Source organism: Mesocricetus auratus, unplaced genomic scaffold (assembly GCF_017639785.1).
Source record: "Mesocricetus auratus isolate SY011 unplaced genomic scaffold, BCM_Maur_2.0 Super-Scaffold_100007, whole genome shotgun sequence".
NCBI lineage: Eukaryota > Metazoa > Chordata > Mammalia > Rodentia > Cricetidae > Mesocricetus > Mesocricetus auratus.
Window position 1 is genome coordinate 78,281,455 of NW_024429191.1, and position 15,156 is coordinate 78,296,610.

The 15,156-nt window shown below is 52.0% G+C and overlaps 2 protein-coding genes and 1 long non-coding RNA gene across 3 annotated transcripts in view; 1 reads left to right on the top strand and 2 right to left on the bottom strand.

Moving 5' to 3' along the window:
• The window catches only part of Znf385c (zinc finger protein 385C), a 53,614-nt gene extending 50,916 nt beyond the window's left edge, over positions 1–2,698 (bottom strand). Inside the window, exon 1 of the mRNA XM_040749702.1 lies at positions 2,610–2,698. The gene's annotated coding sequence lies outside the window, so the exon portion shown is untranslated. The remainder of the gene's footprint in view (positions 1–2,609) is intronic.
• Positions 765–5,080, top strand: LOC121141511. Its single transcript, XR_005878444.1, has 2 exons — positions 765–925; positions 3,249–5,080. It is a non-coding gene; the product is annotated as an uncharacterized LOC121141511 (long non-coding RNA).
• Positions 5,078–14,774, bottom strand: Dhx58 (DExH-box helicase 58). The gene is made up of 13 exons (XM_005087391.4): positions 14,622–14,774; positions 14,315–14,483; positions 13,891–14,092; positions 13,390–13,580; positions 12,755–12,871; positions 12,153–12,279; positions 11,824–12,015; positions 10,122–10,375; positions 9,372–9,521; positions 9,122–9,283; positions 7,602–7,792; positions 5,786–5,882; positions 5,078–5,546 (listed from the first exon to the last, which is right to left on the bottom strand). The coding sequence occupies exons 2-13, from the start codon at positions 14,480–14,482 to the stop codon at positions 5,361–5,363; spliced, it is 2,037 nt and encodes a 678-aa protein (XP_005087448.1). The 5' UTR covers position 14,483; positions 14,622–14,774; the 3' UTR covers positions 5,078–5,360.
• Between the last annotated feature and the right edge of the window lie 382 nt (positions 14,775–15,156).

Below are 15,156 nucleotides of genomic sequence, written 5' to 3' on the forward strand. Positions count from 1 at the left end.
TGCAGGGTTCTATCTCCCAGGTTTTGGGATTACAGGCATGTCCCCCACACCTGGTTTTATGCAGGGTTCTATCTCCCAGGTTTTGGGATTACAGGCATGTTCCCACACCTGGTTTTATGCAGTGCTGGGGACAGAAGCTAGGGCCTTGTGCATGCTTGGCTACCATTCTACCAACTGAGCTACACCCCAGACCCATGTTCAATAACTATTTTCCATCCCCTATCCTGACAGATATACCACCACAGCTCCCTAGGAGACCAGGCTTAAATTCAGGTTTTTCTGCTTCCTGTGAGATGAGTCTCACACCAGGATGACATCACTGTACAGAGAGATGGCTTCATCCTCACCCTGGCTCCAGCCATCCCTGCCCTTGCTACAGTCCTGAGGCCAGGTCGTCTCTGCACCACAAGGGCCAGCCATACAGACACCTGGCCTCAGTCTACTTCTGGCCACAGGCCCTGTCAACTAATGTGCTAGGCAAGCACTTTCCCAACTGGTCTCTGGGTCCTGAGACTGGTCCTGATGCAGCCAGAACAGAGCACTTGGAAGCACCCGGACTGGAGCATGTGGATTGCCTCTCTTGCCCAGAATTTCAGGGTGCTCAGGGATTGCTCTTCTTTGGGGGCCACCAGAGCTACAGCCAGGACTTAAAGCTCTCACTCCTCCACTGGAGGGCAGCTCCGGCAATCCCCAGGCAGGATTATTTGTCTTCCTGGAAAAACCCAGCCCAGTTTGATCTCAACTAGTGGATTTCTGGAGGCGGGGATGGGAGGTGACGCCAAAAGGGAACTTTTGTCAAGTTGAGTCTCCAAACCAGGGCTTCTTCCATCTAGGCACAGCCCCAAGCAGCCCCTACAGCTCCCTTGATCCTGCCTCACCCTGTGGATAAAAGGCAGTCCAAACACGGTGGCAGAGCCAGAAGGAGGTAAGGGGTTCTGGACAGAGATGGGAACCAGCAGGGGGCAGGGGCTGGTCGGGGAGGAGTGCAGGGCATCTCTCTTTCTGGACAAGCTTTAAAAATTTTCCACCCCACCTCCACCCCCTGCAGATCGGCTTTGCTGTCCTACCCAGGAGGGGACACTTAGACCTGTTGAGCCTTCACCAGGCGCCAGGACTGTGCTAAAGGCTCTTCATGTGTATTCTCATTAAATCCCTGCAACCACCCTATGAGGCAGGCTCTATCCTTATCCCCACTTTCAAGTTCAGAGGTAGAGGTGATCGGACTCAGTGCTAACCCACCCAGAAGGTCCTCTTTCCTATAACTAACCCCCTGCCTCCCAGAAGCAAGAAGCTAGCTATCCCAGAAGCAGAAATGATGGTCAGAAATGAGAAATGATAGTCAGAAATGAGCAAGAAGGGCTCATGAGATGGCTTAGCAGGTATGGGCACTTGCTGCCAATCCCAATGATCTGAGTTCAATTCTCCAGCACCTACATACATGGTGGGAAGCAAGCAAGAACTCCAGAAAGGCTGGGCGTTGGTGGCGCACGCCTTTAATTCCAGCACTCGGGAGGCAGAGGCAGGCGGATCTCTGTGAGTTCGAGGCCAGCCTGGTCTACAGAGCGAGTTCCAGGACAACCTCCAAAGCTACACAGAGAAATCCTGTCTCAAAAAACAAAAACAAACAAAAAAACTCCAGAAAGTTGTCCTCTAACCTCCACACACATGCCAACGTATGTGGCACACGTGCACACACAAACACAAGAATTGAGGAAAAGTTTACTGACGATGGTGTATGGGGAGGAGACCATGGAATGAAGAAATCTAGATGGTCATGAAAAATCCTCCCCCCTAGTCATCACTTCAGTGTATCTGAAGGCTTGTGATGGTCTCTGGAAGGTTCCTGGAGTCTTGGCTGAGACCAGGTAGCAGCACCCTTAACTCCCTCGGGTCCACACCCCAGGGCTCTTTGCTTTACTTAAGTGAACCGCGAGGTCCCAAGTTGCCTCTCCTTTATGGGTTAGAGAGCCCAGCATCACAGCTGAGATAGCTCAGACTGCCTCTTCCAGAAAACCTTCCCTGAAACCCAGGGAGACAGAGTGCCCCCTAAAGTCAAATCCCACATGAGGGGGCATGGACATCCCATGCCTGCCTTCATCTCCGTAGCCTGACCCAGGACATGACACAGAGTGGACCTGCTGAGCTTGGGCAGGTACTTCCTCACACACACCTCCATCCTGCATCTGTACCCAGGTGCAAATGATGCACCCGGGGTCACCAGAAAACCCAGGTTCCGCTCAAGCAGGCAGCAGCTGTCATCTCACTTGCCCCCAGAACAGAAACCTTTCAGTTCATCCCATCACTCCAAACCGCTGTGAAAGATACTACCCTGGGTCTCATACAGGGCACTTGGGGTGACGAAGCACCCCCGCCACACACCTACTGCCCGATGCTGCGTTCCCCAGCCCTCGGACCCAGGCAGCATCACCACAGCCAGTGGGTCCTTCCAATTTCCTGGTAGTTTAGTCACATGCTCACCGAGCGCAGACAGAGAATGTCTCTGGGGGGTCCCCTAGGACGCGGGCAGGGGACAGGACAAGGAGTTGCCTCACCCTCCCGAGCTGCCCTCAAGGTCCTCAGTGTGGACCTGCCAGCATTGCTTGTCTTACCTGCAGGGAAGAGACTGAGCCGGCAGTGGCCACCTGCTCTCGCCTGGTTTGCTTCGCAGAGGCTCTGGGCTCACCGGCCGGGACTTGGCTGGCCGGGGGCGGGGCCGAGGCAGGAGGGGCGGGGTCTTCTGTCCCACCCCAGTTCTGGCAGTGAGGAGTCTGTAGGCACTTTGAGGTTGGCAAGTAGGGCCAAGAACAGGACCACTGGGAGTTCTGGTTTCTTTTCTTCTCCCCTACCCCCCTTTAAAACAGGCTCTTACATAGTGCAGGCTACCTTGAGTTCTTGGTCCTCCAGCCTCCTCCCTCCAAATGCTAGGGTTGTGTGTGTGTGTGTGTGTGTGTGTGTGTGTGTGTGTGTGTGTGTGTGTGTGTGCATGCCACTATTCATGCTTGCCTAAGCTCTGTTTCCTCCCTACCCCCTTTCCTTTTCTCTTTCCTTCCTTCTTATTCCTCGTCTTTCTCCTCTTCTTTTTCTTTTTCTTAAGGAAAGGTTGCACTCAGGCCAGGCTGGCCTTGAACTAGTCAACTAACACCAGTTCTTCCTCAGCCTCCCAAGGGCCAGGGCTGCAGGCAATGAACCACTACACTGAGGGCTAGAACACTTGGGTCCTTCTGACCCTATCAAATTCCCTCTTTCAGAAAGCCTGGTCCAGATGCTCACAAACCCGGCTCCATCAGAAGACCCCAACCCAAAGCAGCAGCAAGAACAGACTTGCCTCAGCCTCCCTCCCCCCAGTCTGACGCTCTCACGAAATTGAAGGTAGATGGGGCTAGACCCCCTCCCGTAAAGGTCAGTTCCCAGCCCAGGCCTGCGGAGGCATGTTAGGTGCCCATCTTTTCCTCTCTCCTTGCAACACGGTCTGCGCCCACCCCAAACACCCTCGCAGTTCCCTCAGCTGTCACTGTTTAGCGCTGGAATGACAGGCGTCCAGATTCCGTGAGTCCAGCCACATTCAAGGCCACTGAGCTTAGCACTTTCTGCCCCTCCCCCCCAGTCGCTAATTTTATTGACCTGTAAAAGGCACGTTCCTGGGCTGGGGAAAGGGGCGCTAACTCAGGGCACGGTGTGGAGCGCTCACGCAGAAGGCACCCACGAGGAAGGAGATCGACTCCCAAAGGGGCCAAGGACGCCTGGAGGGGACCAAGGGCTCTGAGAGAGGTTTCCTCAGAGTAAGATGGGTGCCCAAAAGAGTGGAAGAGAAATTTTAGCCCTCGGCCAGAAAAGACTGGGAGAAGAGAGAACGAACTATTTTCCATCCACTCTGAGTCACAGAAAGAATGAAGCAGGAGAGATGAAGGTTGGATAGCAGGAAGAACTGTCACCCTCCTGTCACATCTCTACCCTAGCCCTTTCCTCCCCCCTTGAAGGTGACTCCTGCCTGCTGGGTCTCTCACTACAGAAATAGCCCTTTCCCTGAAGAATCAACCTAGATCCTGACTCTCTTAAAATGAGAACAAAAAATTTAGGCCTTTGCAATTCTGTGTGTTCCATGCCTACCTCATCCCAGCCCTCAAATCATCAGGCTCTCTTCACCCAGGTAAGAAGGGGAGATAAGAGGGTACAGGGGGGTTAGAAGCTGTCACGGCAGAGAGGGGACACAATGGCCTTACATTCTTTTTTTTCTTTTCTTTTTGGAGACAGGGTTTCTCTGTAGCTTTGGAGGCTGTCCTGGAACTCGCTCTTGTAGACCAGGCTGGCCTCAGACTCACAGAGATCCGAGTGCTGGGATTAAAGGTATGTGCCACCAGCCCGGCTGGCCTTACATTCTTGAAGGGCCTCAGATTTAGGCTTGGTAAATCTGGGAATGGAACCCGGGGCCTCTTTTGTGCTAGGCATGTTCTCTGCCTGCGAATCCGGTCTTTGACACCTCAGATTTATCCTGCTGATAACCTACATGAGGTTTAGACACCGAAGACTTTTTATTTTTTAGACTGGATCTCATGCAGCCCATGCTGGCCTCGAACTCACTATGTATCCCTTGCCCTTACTGTACAGTTATTTATTTGTTGTGTGTGCTCATGAGTGTACAAGTTGGCAGGAACGGTTCTCTCCTCCCACGGGGACGGAACTCAATAAGGATTGGAGGCAATGCTGTACCCAGTGAGCCATCTCACCAGACCATCCTCTCCTACCTCTCCAGTGCCAAGATTCACGGCAGGCACTCCCCATGCTGGCCTATTCCGTTCTAGGGATCAAGTCCTGGGCTCTGTGCATGGTAGGCACTCTAACAACTGAACATCATGTCCAGTCCTGAGGGGAGTATTTTAACATTAAAAATGACCACCAAGTGGGTAAGCGTAGGGAGAGGGGTAGAAAACAGGGCTGACAATGGGAACAAAGTCAATTGTGAAGGTGTGCTTATATCTTGATTAGAGGAGGCACGTGTGGTGAAAATGTATTGAATTACACATTATTAACATGAGGTTTATTATACTTCAAAAATAAAAATGACTAACCATTTTCTATCTCATTTTAACATTTTTAATTTTGAAGGGCCTCAAAAAGAAAAAATGAAAAACCCAGAAGTTGCCTGGGCAAGGGAAGGACACTGTGATGCCTAGTGCAGAGCACAGCTTGTCAATTCTCCTGCATCAGTTTTCCAACTCCATCCAATGTATATAAAGAGTATCTGGGACAGAATAATGGGTAGCCCACTTCCCGTGACTAGAGTACCACCCAGAGGGATAAGAATGGCTTGCTGGACTATCCTGCCCCCTGCAGCCTGAGCTAGGTACTACAGACACAAGGGGTCAGTCTAGAGAGAGATCAGACAGACTCTGGGCGCAGTCCTGCAGGATGTCAAAGTCAGGTACCGAGAAGGGCACCCGGGACCACTTTTTGGACTGGATTCTCCCGTGAGGGGTCTCCAGGAGCATGCTTCGGATTTTGAGCACCGGCAAGGTCACCGATTTGTAGATCATCTGCAAGCCCCAGACCTGTCGGTGGAACAAATGGCAACATCTGAGTTTCTGTCCTTGAGCTGGACTTCTGTGATGACCAGGCCTGTGTCTACCACCTGAGGCCATCATGCAGTCAGCTCCCTAGGACTAGAGCACAGACTGAGGGTCTCCCACAGAGGGCTACTTGACACTCTGGGTGAGGGTCTCCCAGAGAAGGAGGGTCTCTGGAGTCTGGGGTGAGGGCTCTTTGACCTGGGCTACAGGTCCTCACTTACCTCTCCACAGTTACTGCAGCTAATGGTTCCCCCAGGCCTCCAGTCCTTGAAGACCTTGTTAATGACCACAGGCTTCTGGGAGACAGTATAATAGACCCTAGAGGGGATGAAGCAGACAGAGCCCTCTGGAGTCCTGTCCCCTAGACTACATGCCCTGTAGCTGGCTGAGCCCCTGCCATGGCATCAGGCTTTTCTGCCTGTCAAGATACAGAATGTCCCAGAACCAAGAGACCTCAGAGGGTCTCCCTGCCCTGTCTGCAACATATTCCCACACCCAAGCTTGGGAACTTTTTGACTCCCACATGAGTGATTTCAAGTTTCCTCATGGATCTCCTTCTTCATCCTTATTTCCAAACTCCAAGCCTGATAGAGTGTCCTAGAAACATTCATTCCTCCTGATGTTCCCTGACTCAGAATGCACTCGTGGCTCCTCACTGCTTCCTGGATACAGGTTTAACTTTCAGGCCCAGCCTTTGAGAAGCTCCATGACCTGGTCTGTCTTCATCCAGAATCCTGTCACTCCCTGTCCTTCCCCTAAGGGTAACTGCGCTCTCTCACCTCTGCCTAGACTTATCTTCCCGTGTTCAAACCCTGCCACTCTTCAAAATTCTCCCTCAAATGGAACCCGTATGAAGAACCTTGGTGCCATGGCCTGACACATGGGAGGAGTCTAATAAACAGTCACTTAATGAATGTTGTAAGCAGAAGTAAGGTAGGATGGGGGGGATGGCTCACGAGAGCGAGAGCCAGAGCTGTGTGATTCTAGTATGTGTAGAATGGATCAGGAAGCGGTTTGTGTGCCACCAAGCCCCTGCGGAGATCCAGAAGGTAACTTTTGGGAGTCTCTCCCTGTACCGTGGGATCTGGTACTCAAGCTCAGATCATCTGGATTTTGAGACAAGGTCTTATGTAGTCCAAGATGGCCTCCAACTCGCCATGTAGCTGAGGGTTACCTTGACCTGCTGATCCTACTCCATCTCCAGAGTGCTGGGTCACAGGTGTGTACTACCACACCCATCGAACCCACAGGAATATGTGCACTTTGGGTTAGCATTCTACAGAGCTATAATCCCAGCTTCCCTCCCCCCACCCTTTTCTTTTTCTTTTTTTCTTCTTTCATTTATTTATCTTTCGAGACAGGGTCTCGCTACGTAACCATGACTAACCTGAAAATCACTATAAAGACCAGGACCCTTCTCTTCTTGAGTCCACCTTGACTGGGGACTCTGCGTAGCCAAGGATGACACCTTGCACACTTCTCTCTCAGTACTGGAACTACAAGAGTGCACCATTCCCAAATTCTTTTTTCTTTTGAGATGGAGACCTTTCTGTTGTCTGGGCTAACTCTGAACTCCTAGACTCAAGTAATTCTCCTGCCTCTGCCTTCTGAGTAGTATAGACAGGCCGCCTCAACTGACAGTCCTGTCTTCAGTGTCCTGAAAGTGGGTAGGACCAAGGAGTTATTTTGTACCTAAATTCTTTGTATCCTAAATCCCAGTTCTCTTTCAATCACATAATGGCTACAGGCACTTAAGCCAGACACCATACCTCTGCTCCTCACTTGTGGGACCGTGTGGTGGACAAAACCTGCTTGCTAAAATGCTTTTTTTTTGAACAGGGTCTCTCTGTGGCTTTGGAGGCTGTCCTGCTTGTAGACCAGGCTGGCCTCAAACTCACAGACCCGCCTGCCTCTGCCTTCCGAGTGCTGGGATTAAAGGCGTGCGCCACCACTGCCCGGCCTGCTAAAATGCTCCTTCGCTTCCTACATCCTGCAAAAGTCCTTCCCTCCTCCTGCCAGCCCTCCCATGGCTCTCACGAGAAGTTGGGGTTCACGTTGACGTAGTGGGTGCCCTCCACCTTCCGCAGGTCACTCCCGTAGCCCATAGCCACCATGCAGTTGATGCAGAGGAGTTGCACCTGCTCTCCCTGGAACTGCTTCTGCTGACTCTCCCGCTGCGCCGTGCGTGCTGCCCGCTTAGCTAGCGCTGCCAGCTGCAGGTCCTGGATCTGGGGGGGGGGCAGTGGGGAGGAGACATGACTCAGACATGGGCAACAAGAGAGCCAACCTCAGGAAAGCTCCCAGGGCTCCCAGAGACCATTTGACATTTGAAGGGACTTGGCTTTGTTCTTTTGCTTTGTTTTTGAGACAAGGTCTCTTGCTGACCTGGAGCTCTCTGACCCAGCTAAACTGGCTGGCCAGCAAGCTGAGAGATTCCCCCGTCTCAGGCTTCCCAGAGCTGAGATCACAGGACCTCTTTGCTGTCCCCAGGTGCTGGGAATCTGCATTCAGGTCCTTGTTTTTGTGTGGCACCTTACCCTCCAGTTCCCATGAATTCTGAAGCTTTGTTAACAAAACTATGGGGACAGTCAACAAGATGATGGGACAGACTTAGTAGACTTCCTACAGCAGGCCTTACCCTCTCTGAGAAGCAGATGGGAGGTGGGGGGGGACAGTGGGAGGAGAGGAGGGAGGGGGAACTGGCATTAGAATGTCAAAAATAAATTTTTTAAATGTTAAAAATAAGGCCGGGCAGTGGTGGCGCACGCCTTTAATCCCAGCACTCGGGAGGCAGAGGCAGGCGGATCTCTGTGAGTTCGAGGCCAGGCTGGACCGACAGCCTCCAAAACAATGCAGAGAAACCCTGTCTGGAAAAACCAAAAAAAAATGTTAAAAATATATGGGGGCAGGGGACAGCCTTTGTGCTGAATCCATGTTCTCCCCTTGGGAAATGTCATGCAAAGCTTTATTTTTAATCTGTCATGGGACATCATTATGCTGGGACAACAGGAGTAAAGAGGACAACTTGGACACTGCTTCAGAGATTAGCACAGTGTCCCAATCTTATCATCTGTCTGTGTCTTTGTTTCCTTTCTATTTCCAGAAGGGCTCTCACAAATACACAAAGTATCTGTCCCTGGCCCCACACCTTTTTTTTTTTGAGACAGTTTCGTCCTGGCTGTCCTAGAACTCACTTTGTAGACCAGACTGGCTTCAAACTCAGAGACCAATCTGCCTCTGCCTCCCGAGGTGCTCAAATTAAAGGCATGCACCACTACTGTCCACCCTGCCCCCTCTTTTAAAGACAGATTCTGACAAATCTCAGGCTGACTTCGAACTTGCTGTGGTAACCAAGGTTAAGGGCAAATCTAGGACAAGGCCTGTTTCTAAGGCTATGTGGAGGACAGGCACTACCCTCTCTGGCAACATTACCCTGGCCTTGATCTTTCTCTGCATGGTATAAAAGTTCCCAGGGTGAGCCAGGAGGAGACCCCAAAAGTGTGTGGATGCAGTCAGAGCCTCAGGCTCTCACAGGCTGCAGCAGACTGCCTGCTGACCTTGGCCTTGAACTCTGTGGGATCCATCTTCTGTACTGTATTCACTGCCTGCTCCATCAGCACCTCCAGAGCCTCATTGGTCAGCTCCCGCCGCAGCTCCCGGCTGCCCTCTGTTGCCACAAAGGAGTACACACTCTGACCAGCTCGAGCACGGCCCCTGGCCTGGGAAGAAAGTGAAGCAGAAGCAGGCTGCAGGTCCCCATGGGATCCTTCCAGGGCTGTTGTGGTGGGGAGGAGGGTGTTAGAGTACCTGCACCATGGAGATCTCATTGGTCAGGAGCCCATAGCGCACCACCACATTGCACTGGGCAATATCCAGCCCCTCCTCTGCCACACTTGTGGCCACTAGCAGGTTTAGAATACCATCCCTGAACTCCTGGATCACCTCTTGCTGGTCTTTCTGTTGAAGGATTTGGGGAGGAGGAAAAGGTTTATGTGAACTCAGAGTCCCAGCTCTGTCTCCAGGTATCCTGCCCATCTTAGTGACACCAATCCCTAGGGACACACATTCCCCCCTGCCCTACCTTCCTCCCTTTAAAAGACAGATTCACATGTATCTCAGACTGGCCTTGAACTTGCTGTTATAGCCAAGAATGACCTTGAGATTCTAAATTCTAGTCTCTATCATCTATCTTCTGAGTTATGTCTTTGTTAGGCAAAGATCCTACCAACTGAGCTGTAGCAGTAGCCCTTTCCCTAGTGACTTCTAAATGTTCCTGCCTAGCCTCTATTCTCCCACAAGGGATCCTATATTCCTGACCCTCAGCCCTGAGAAGCCACAGCACCCACTCTTTTTTCCTCATACTCCTGGACCCCCTGCTGCTCCATTTCCTGGGACCTTCAGTCTGGGGATAGGGGTGGTCTCTGTCTACCCCAGCTCTCTGGTCTGCTGCCTGGGAAGATCCAATTTCTCCATCCCCAGAGCCTTCCTGCTATCACTGTGCCGGTGACCCTGTTCCCCCTTCTCCCCTCTGAAACACCTCTAGCCAAAAATAAACACCTGGGTCATGTGTGTGCTCTGGCTGTTATTCCCTGCTCCAATCAGCATCTGGGCTTTGATGTTCACATTCTGTAGGCCAGGCTGCTGCCAAAGCCAGAGCAGGAGGGAGTAAGCACTCTGGCGGGTTCGGGTGAAGATGATGCCCCGAGGGTGGTTGGGACTCCCAAACTGCTTCAGTAGGATCCCTTCCAGCATCTCCAACTTTGGGTTCTCAGGTCCATGAACTGCTAATTGGGCCAGTGCATTCTTATGGTCTGAGAACACAGAGGCAGAGGCAAGGGGCTCAGGCCTGGGTGTTGAAAGGTGCTCACTCACAAGGACAGGGCTGTAGGAGAGGACATCTGATTCCTGTTCATTCTCTGAGCTGTCCCAAAAGCACACTTAAGGACACATTTGCACTTCCTCCAATGCCAGCCTTACATGAGACACTCAGTATAGAAGTCATGCTCACTACCCTCACCGTCACTCCTCCAATCTGCCCTAGGACCATTTATGTTTGTTTTGTTTTGTTTTTTGAGACAGGGTTTCTCTGTGTAGGCATGGCTGTCCTAGAACTTGCTCTGTAGATCAGACTGGCCTCAAACTCAAGAGATCCACCTGCCTCCTGAGTGCTGGGATTAAAGGGATGTGTCACTACCATTTGGCCTTTGAGACTTTTAAACATCTGATACCAGGATAACTTCAAGTCAGACTTTTCAGTACTACGTGTGTGTGTGTGTGTGTGTGTGTGTGTGTGTGTGTGTGTGTGTGTTGCACGTGCCAGAGGTCCACGTCAGGTGTCTTCTAGCACTCTCAAACCTTATTTTTAAATTTTTATTTTTTATTGTCATGTATGTCCATGGGTATGTGCACCATGGCACATGTGTAGAGAGTGCAGATTCCATTCTTCCCTCCTCCACACACATGAGTTTGAGAGATCAAAAGTTTGTACAGCAAGAACATTTACCCACTAAGCCATTTACCTTATTATTATTACTATTATTATGGTTTTTTTTTTGAGACAGGGTTTCTCTGTATTGCTTTGGAGCCTGTCCTGGAACTCGCTTTGTAGACCAGGCTGGCCTCAAACTCACAGAGATCCTCCTGTCTCTGCCTCCAAGTGCTGGGATTGAAGGTGTGCGTCACCAACACCTGACTATTATCATTATTGTTGTTGTTAATTGTGACAGGGTCACCTCCTGTAACCAGAGTTCACCTGGCAGGCCCCCAGGGATACGGTGTCCCCACTGCCCAGGTGCTGAGATGACAAGTCTGCTGCGCCTGGTCTTAAGTGGGTTGTAAACCCAGGTCCACACCTGCATGGGAAGCTCTTTACCTATGGAGCCTAAGTGGTTGTTAAAATATCTTTGAATATTTTAGCTGCAAGATGGCTCAGAGAGAAAACTACTAAGTCTGACAACCTGAGTTCAATCCCTGAGACCCACATTAGGAGGAGAGAATAAACTTGGGCAAGTTGTCCTCTGACCTCCACGAGTGTCCTCCTTTGTCACAAGAACCCACATGAATATACCTTCCTCTCCCCACGAAATAATTAAATGTAATAAGAAATTAAAATAAAACCTGAGTTAGTTTTACTGGTTTGCAAACTATCATACTTGAGGAAACAAGTCTGTCATACCAGCAGCCTTGGGTAGGAAAATAAAGAGTCCCAGCCTCAACTGACCTTGAGCTCTCAAGCAGTTCTAACCCCGTTATGCCTCACCATCGAACAGCTCCAGCAGCCAGTGCTCAGCATGCAGCATCTGGGTTTTCGTGGTGCGCTCTCTGAGGTAGAAATCTTGCAACATGTCAAGAGCGTCCCGTGCACGGACAGTGTCGTGGATCAACAGTGCATCATTGTAGCGTCGCAGATGCAGCGCATACACCCGCCTTTGTAGGAGCCCAGCCTCCGCCGCTGAAGGCAGGGGGTGTAGAGTTAAAGTTACTAGACAATTCTGCTCCTAAAGGTTCCGCCCCGACAGGCCCTGCCTGTAGAAGCTCCGCCCCCAAAGGCTCTACTTAAGGCCGGCCCTCCCAAGCTGCTTCTCTCACCAGCCTTGCTCAACTCCACCACCTGCTGCTCATACGTCTGTGTTCCAAATTGCTGGCTCAGCTCAGGCATTTCTAGTTGCTGATGGATTTTGTTCATAAGCTTTTTTAGCAAGTCTCCAAAAGGGTCCTGAGCAAGAAGGAGTACGGGGATTAAGGAATTCCCAAACACATGGTACCACGCAGGACTCCGAACATTTCCCTTGAGTGTCAGAACATCCGAGGGCTGGCCTGTTTGGCGTGAAGCATCATGGCCAGAGACTTTCTGCTGCCTCACTCACTTTATACCTTTGCCGTGTAGCCTGGACACAGTGATGTCAAGCCCAGGTTCAGCCCTGTCCCAGACATCAGCCAGTGTCATTACTGAAGAGAATTGGTCCAGCCTTGACACCAAGTAGCCCAGCTTCATGGCTTGGCAGTACCATGAGCCAGTTTGAGCAGTAGCCCTGGGCTGCATGTGCCTCAGAGCACAGGAAGGACAGGCGGAGTCACAGAGGCATAGGCAAGAGGCCTGAAGTGACAAGACCCGGGGAAGCTGGAGTCAGGGCCCGTAGGTTCCCTAACACTGCACCAGAAGCCAGCTGGTCCTCGGACCCCTCACGCACCTCTCTGCGCCTTTGGCAGAGGTCATACTGCTTGCAGGGCTTCGGGTTGTGCTCCAGCAGCTGGGAGTGGCAATTCTCCGGGGACATGATGCGCCACGCATCCAAGTTGGCACAGAGCTGGAGGCAACAGAGACAGCACAGGAAAGAGGAGTCAGGCAGAATGTTGAGGGGGGTGGGGTCCTGGCTAAGAACGGGAGGGCCTAAGGCAGGGCACACTGGAGTTGGGATTTGTTTCTTCAATAAGTTGGAATGTATGACTGCAATTACTACTACTCTAGGCACAGGTGACAGAGAGGAACTTAGATGGGGACAAGCATGAAGGAAAGAATCCATTATTGGAACACATCAGGTAGTATGAATAAACTCCAAAACTGGTGCTATCACAGAGCATTGGGGATAGCCAGGGGAGACTGTGACGATGACAGAGCTGTTCACTGAATGGCAGGGAGGAATCAGATGGGAGAGGTTAAAAAACAAGGGTATTCCAGGCAAAAGGCTAGTAAGTTCAAAGGTTGCCGTAAGCACAGTACTCAAGATGCTGGAAGAGATGGGTGTTGCTTGGTGGGCCTGGGGAGAGGCCAGGTAGGCAAGGGGGTTCCTCGTGGATCTATGGGGGGGGAAAGGGGCTCGCTGACCTGTAGGATGTGGTCAATGGCACCTTGGAGCTTGGTGGCCCTGCCAGTGCCCGGGGAGGCCGTGAGACCCAGCACCTGCGGGAGGCGCTTTGCTTTCTGCAGCTTTAGCTCTAGGTACCGGCTCAGGATGATGTTGTAGACCGTGTCCTTGTGGGTGTGGTGACACTCGTCCACCACAATCAGCGAGAACTCTGGGGGCACGTGAGGGACAGTTGTAAGCCTCAGCTGGTACCTCTTCCTTCCAACAGTGTTAGTTTTAAGAAGTTCCCCACCCTTGTCGGAAAACTCCCCCTCCCTTCCCAACTTAGGGCCGGATCCCAGATGAGGAGCAGGCAGGGATGATCTCCTAATGTACAGATTAGGAGACTGGGGCTCAGCTGGGGAAGGGGCTTGTCGGCCCAGAAGCATGTTTTTATAACCCAAATTCGGCTTTGGCAATGGGGCCCACTCACTCCCACGCTGACCGGAGGTCTCAGGTGTTCACAGAGCCCCTGCCTTCACCTGTGAGCTCCACGTGTTCCTCTTCTTCTGGGCTGGCCATTGCCAGCTGCAACAGCTCTGCTGTGCAGATGAGCAGGTCATGGCTCCGGGCCATTAGGCCAAAGCCAGCTCGTGGTCCCATGTCCCCACTCAGGGTTGCCATGGTCCAGTGTTTATCCAACATGCGCCTGAACTCCTCAGCGTGCTGGTTCACCAAGTGCACCTGGGAGGGAAGAATAACGAAGGGAGGGAGCCTGAATTGCGGTGTGTGTGGGGAATGGCAGTTGTTGGAGGTTGGGGTGGTGAAAGCTGGGGAGTAAGGTGACCCTTCAGGACATCGGAGGGTCCTGAGTCAACGTGAGACCTGGCGGCATCGTAGTTTAGAAGAGACCCAGAACTGCCGGGAAGAGCCAAAAGCCTGCTATGGGAAGGGCAGACCACTCACCCTGTTGACCAATACCACCACTTTGGCTCCGTCTACTGTCTCTAGATGCCTCTTGGCCACAAACGCAGCTGCCCGGGTCTTCCCAGCGCCCGTGGGCAGCCATATAATGATATTCTTGCCCTCTAGGGCAGGCAAGATCACTTCCCACTGGTAAGGTCGCAGCTCCATTCTGGAATGGCAGAGGGATCAGAACCCCTGCCTTCTAACCCCTCCCCCTCCCTGCCAGCCCAATCAGCTGCAGAAGCTGCCCTTTGCTTGGAACGCCAAGCCTCTCGTGGAGGTGGAGCAGCGCACCATAGAAACCCACCTGGAACCTGCTGTGGCCAGGATTGGGGTGAGGTTGGGGGCAGAGTAGCTGATCAGCCGGCTCTCTGCTGAGTCTTCTGAAGTTCGGGAAAGCCCGGGCTGGCAGCTCAGTGATTAGAAATGAAACCGAAACGAGGGGGAGGAGCCAGATGAGCTAACCCCGCCCATCCCAGTCATATATATATATAAAAGAAAAAGCTTGCGGTGGGATTTATTTACAGACAGCATCGCGCTTTGTTGCTCTACTTGTTCAGCTTTTTTCTCCCAGCCAGCAATAACCCTGGCCACTCAGGTTAAGCTTAAGGCATGGAGGTTGTGACCTCGCCTGCCTGGATCAGGATCATCCTGGAGTCAGGGGATGGGCAGGCATTAAGGGCAAGCTCTTGCTCTCCCTTAGCAGGTGAGACAGACTGGAAGCCATTGGAGAAGAGGTGGGGACTGCAGACAGGCAGGTCCTTCAGCCCACTATGAACCAGCAGCCCTGGTGTAGTCTCAAGTTGGGCTTCCAAGTTGCAGGGAAGAGTGAATGAAGGTCA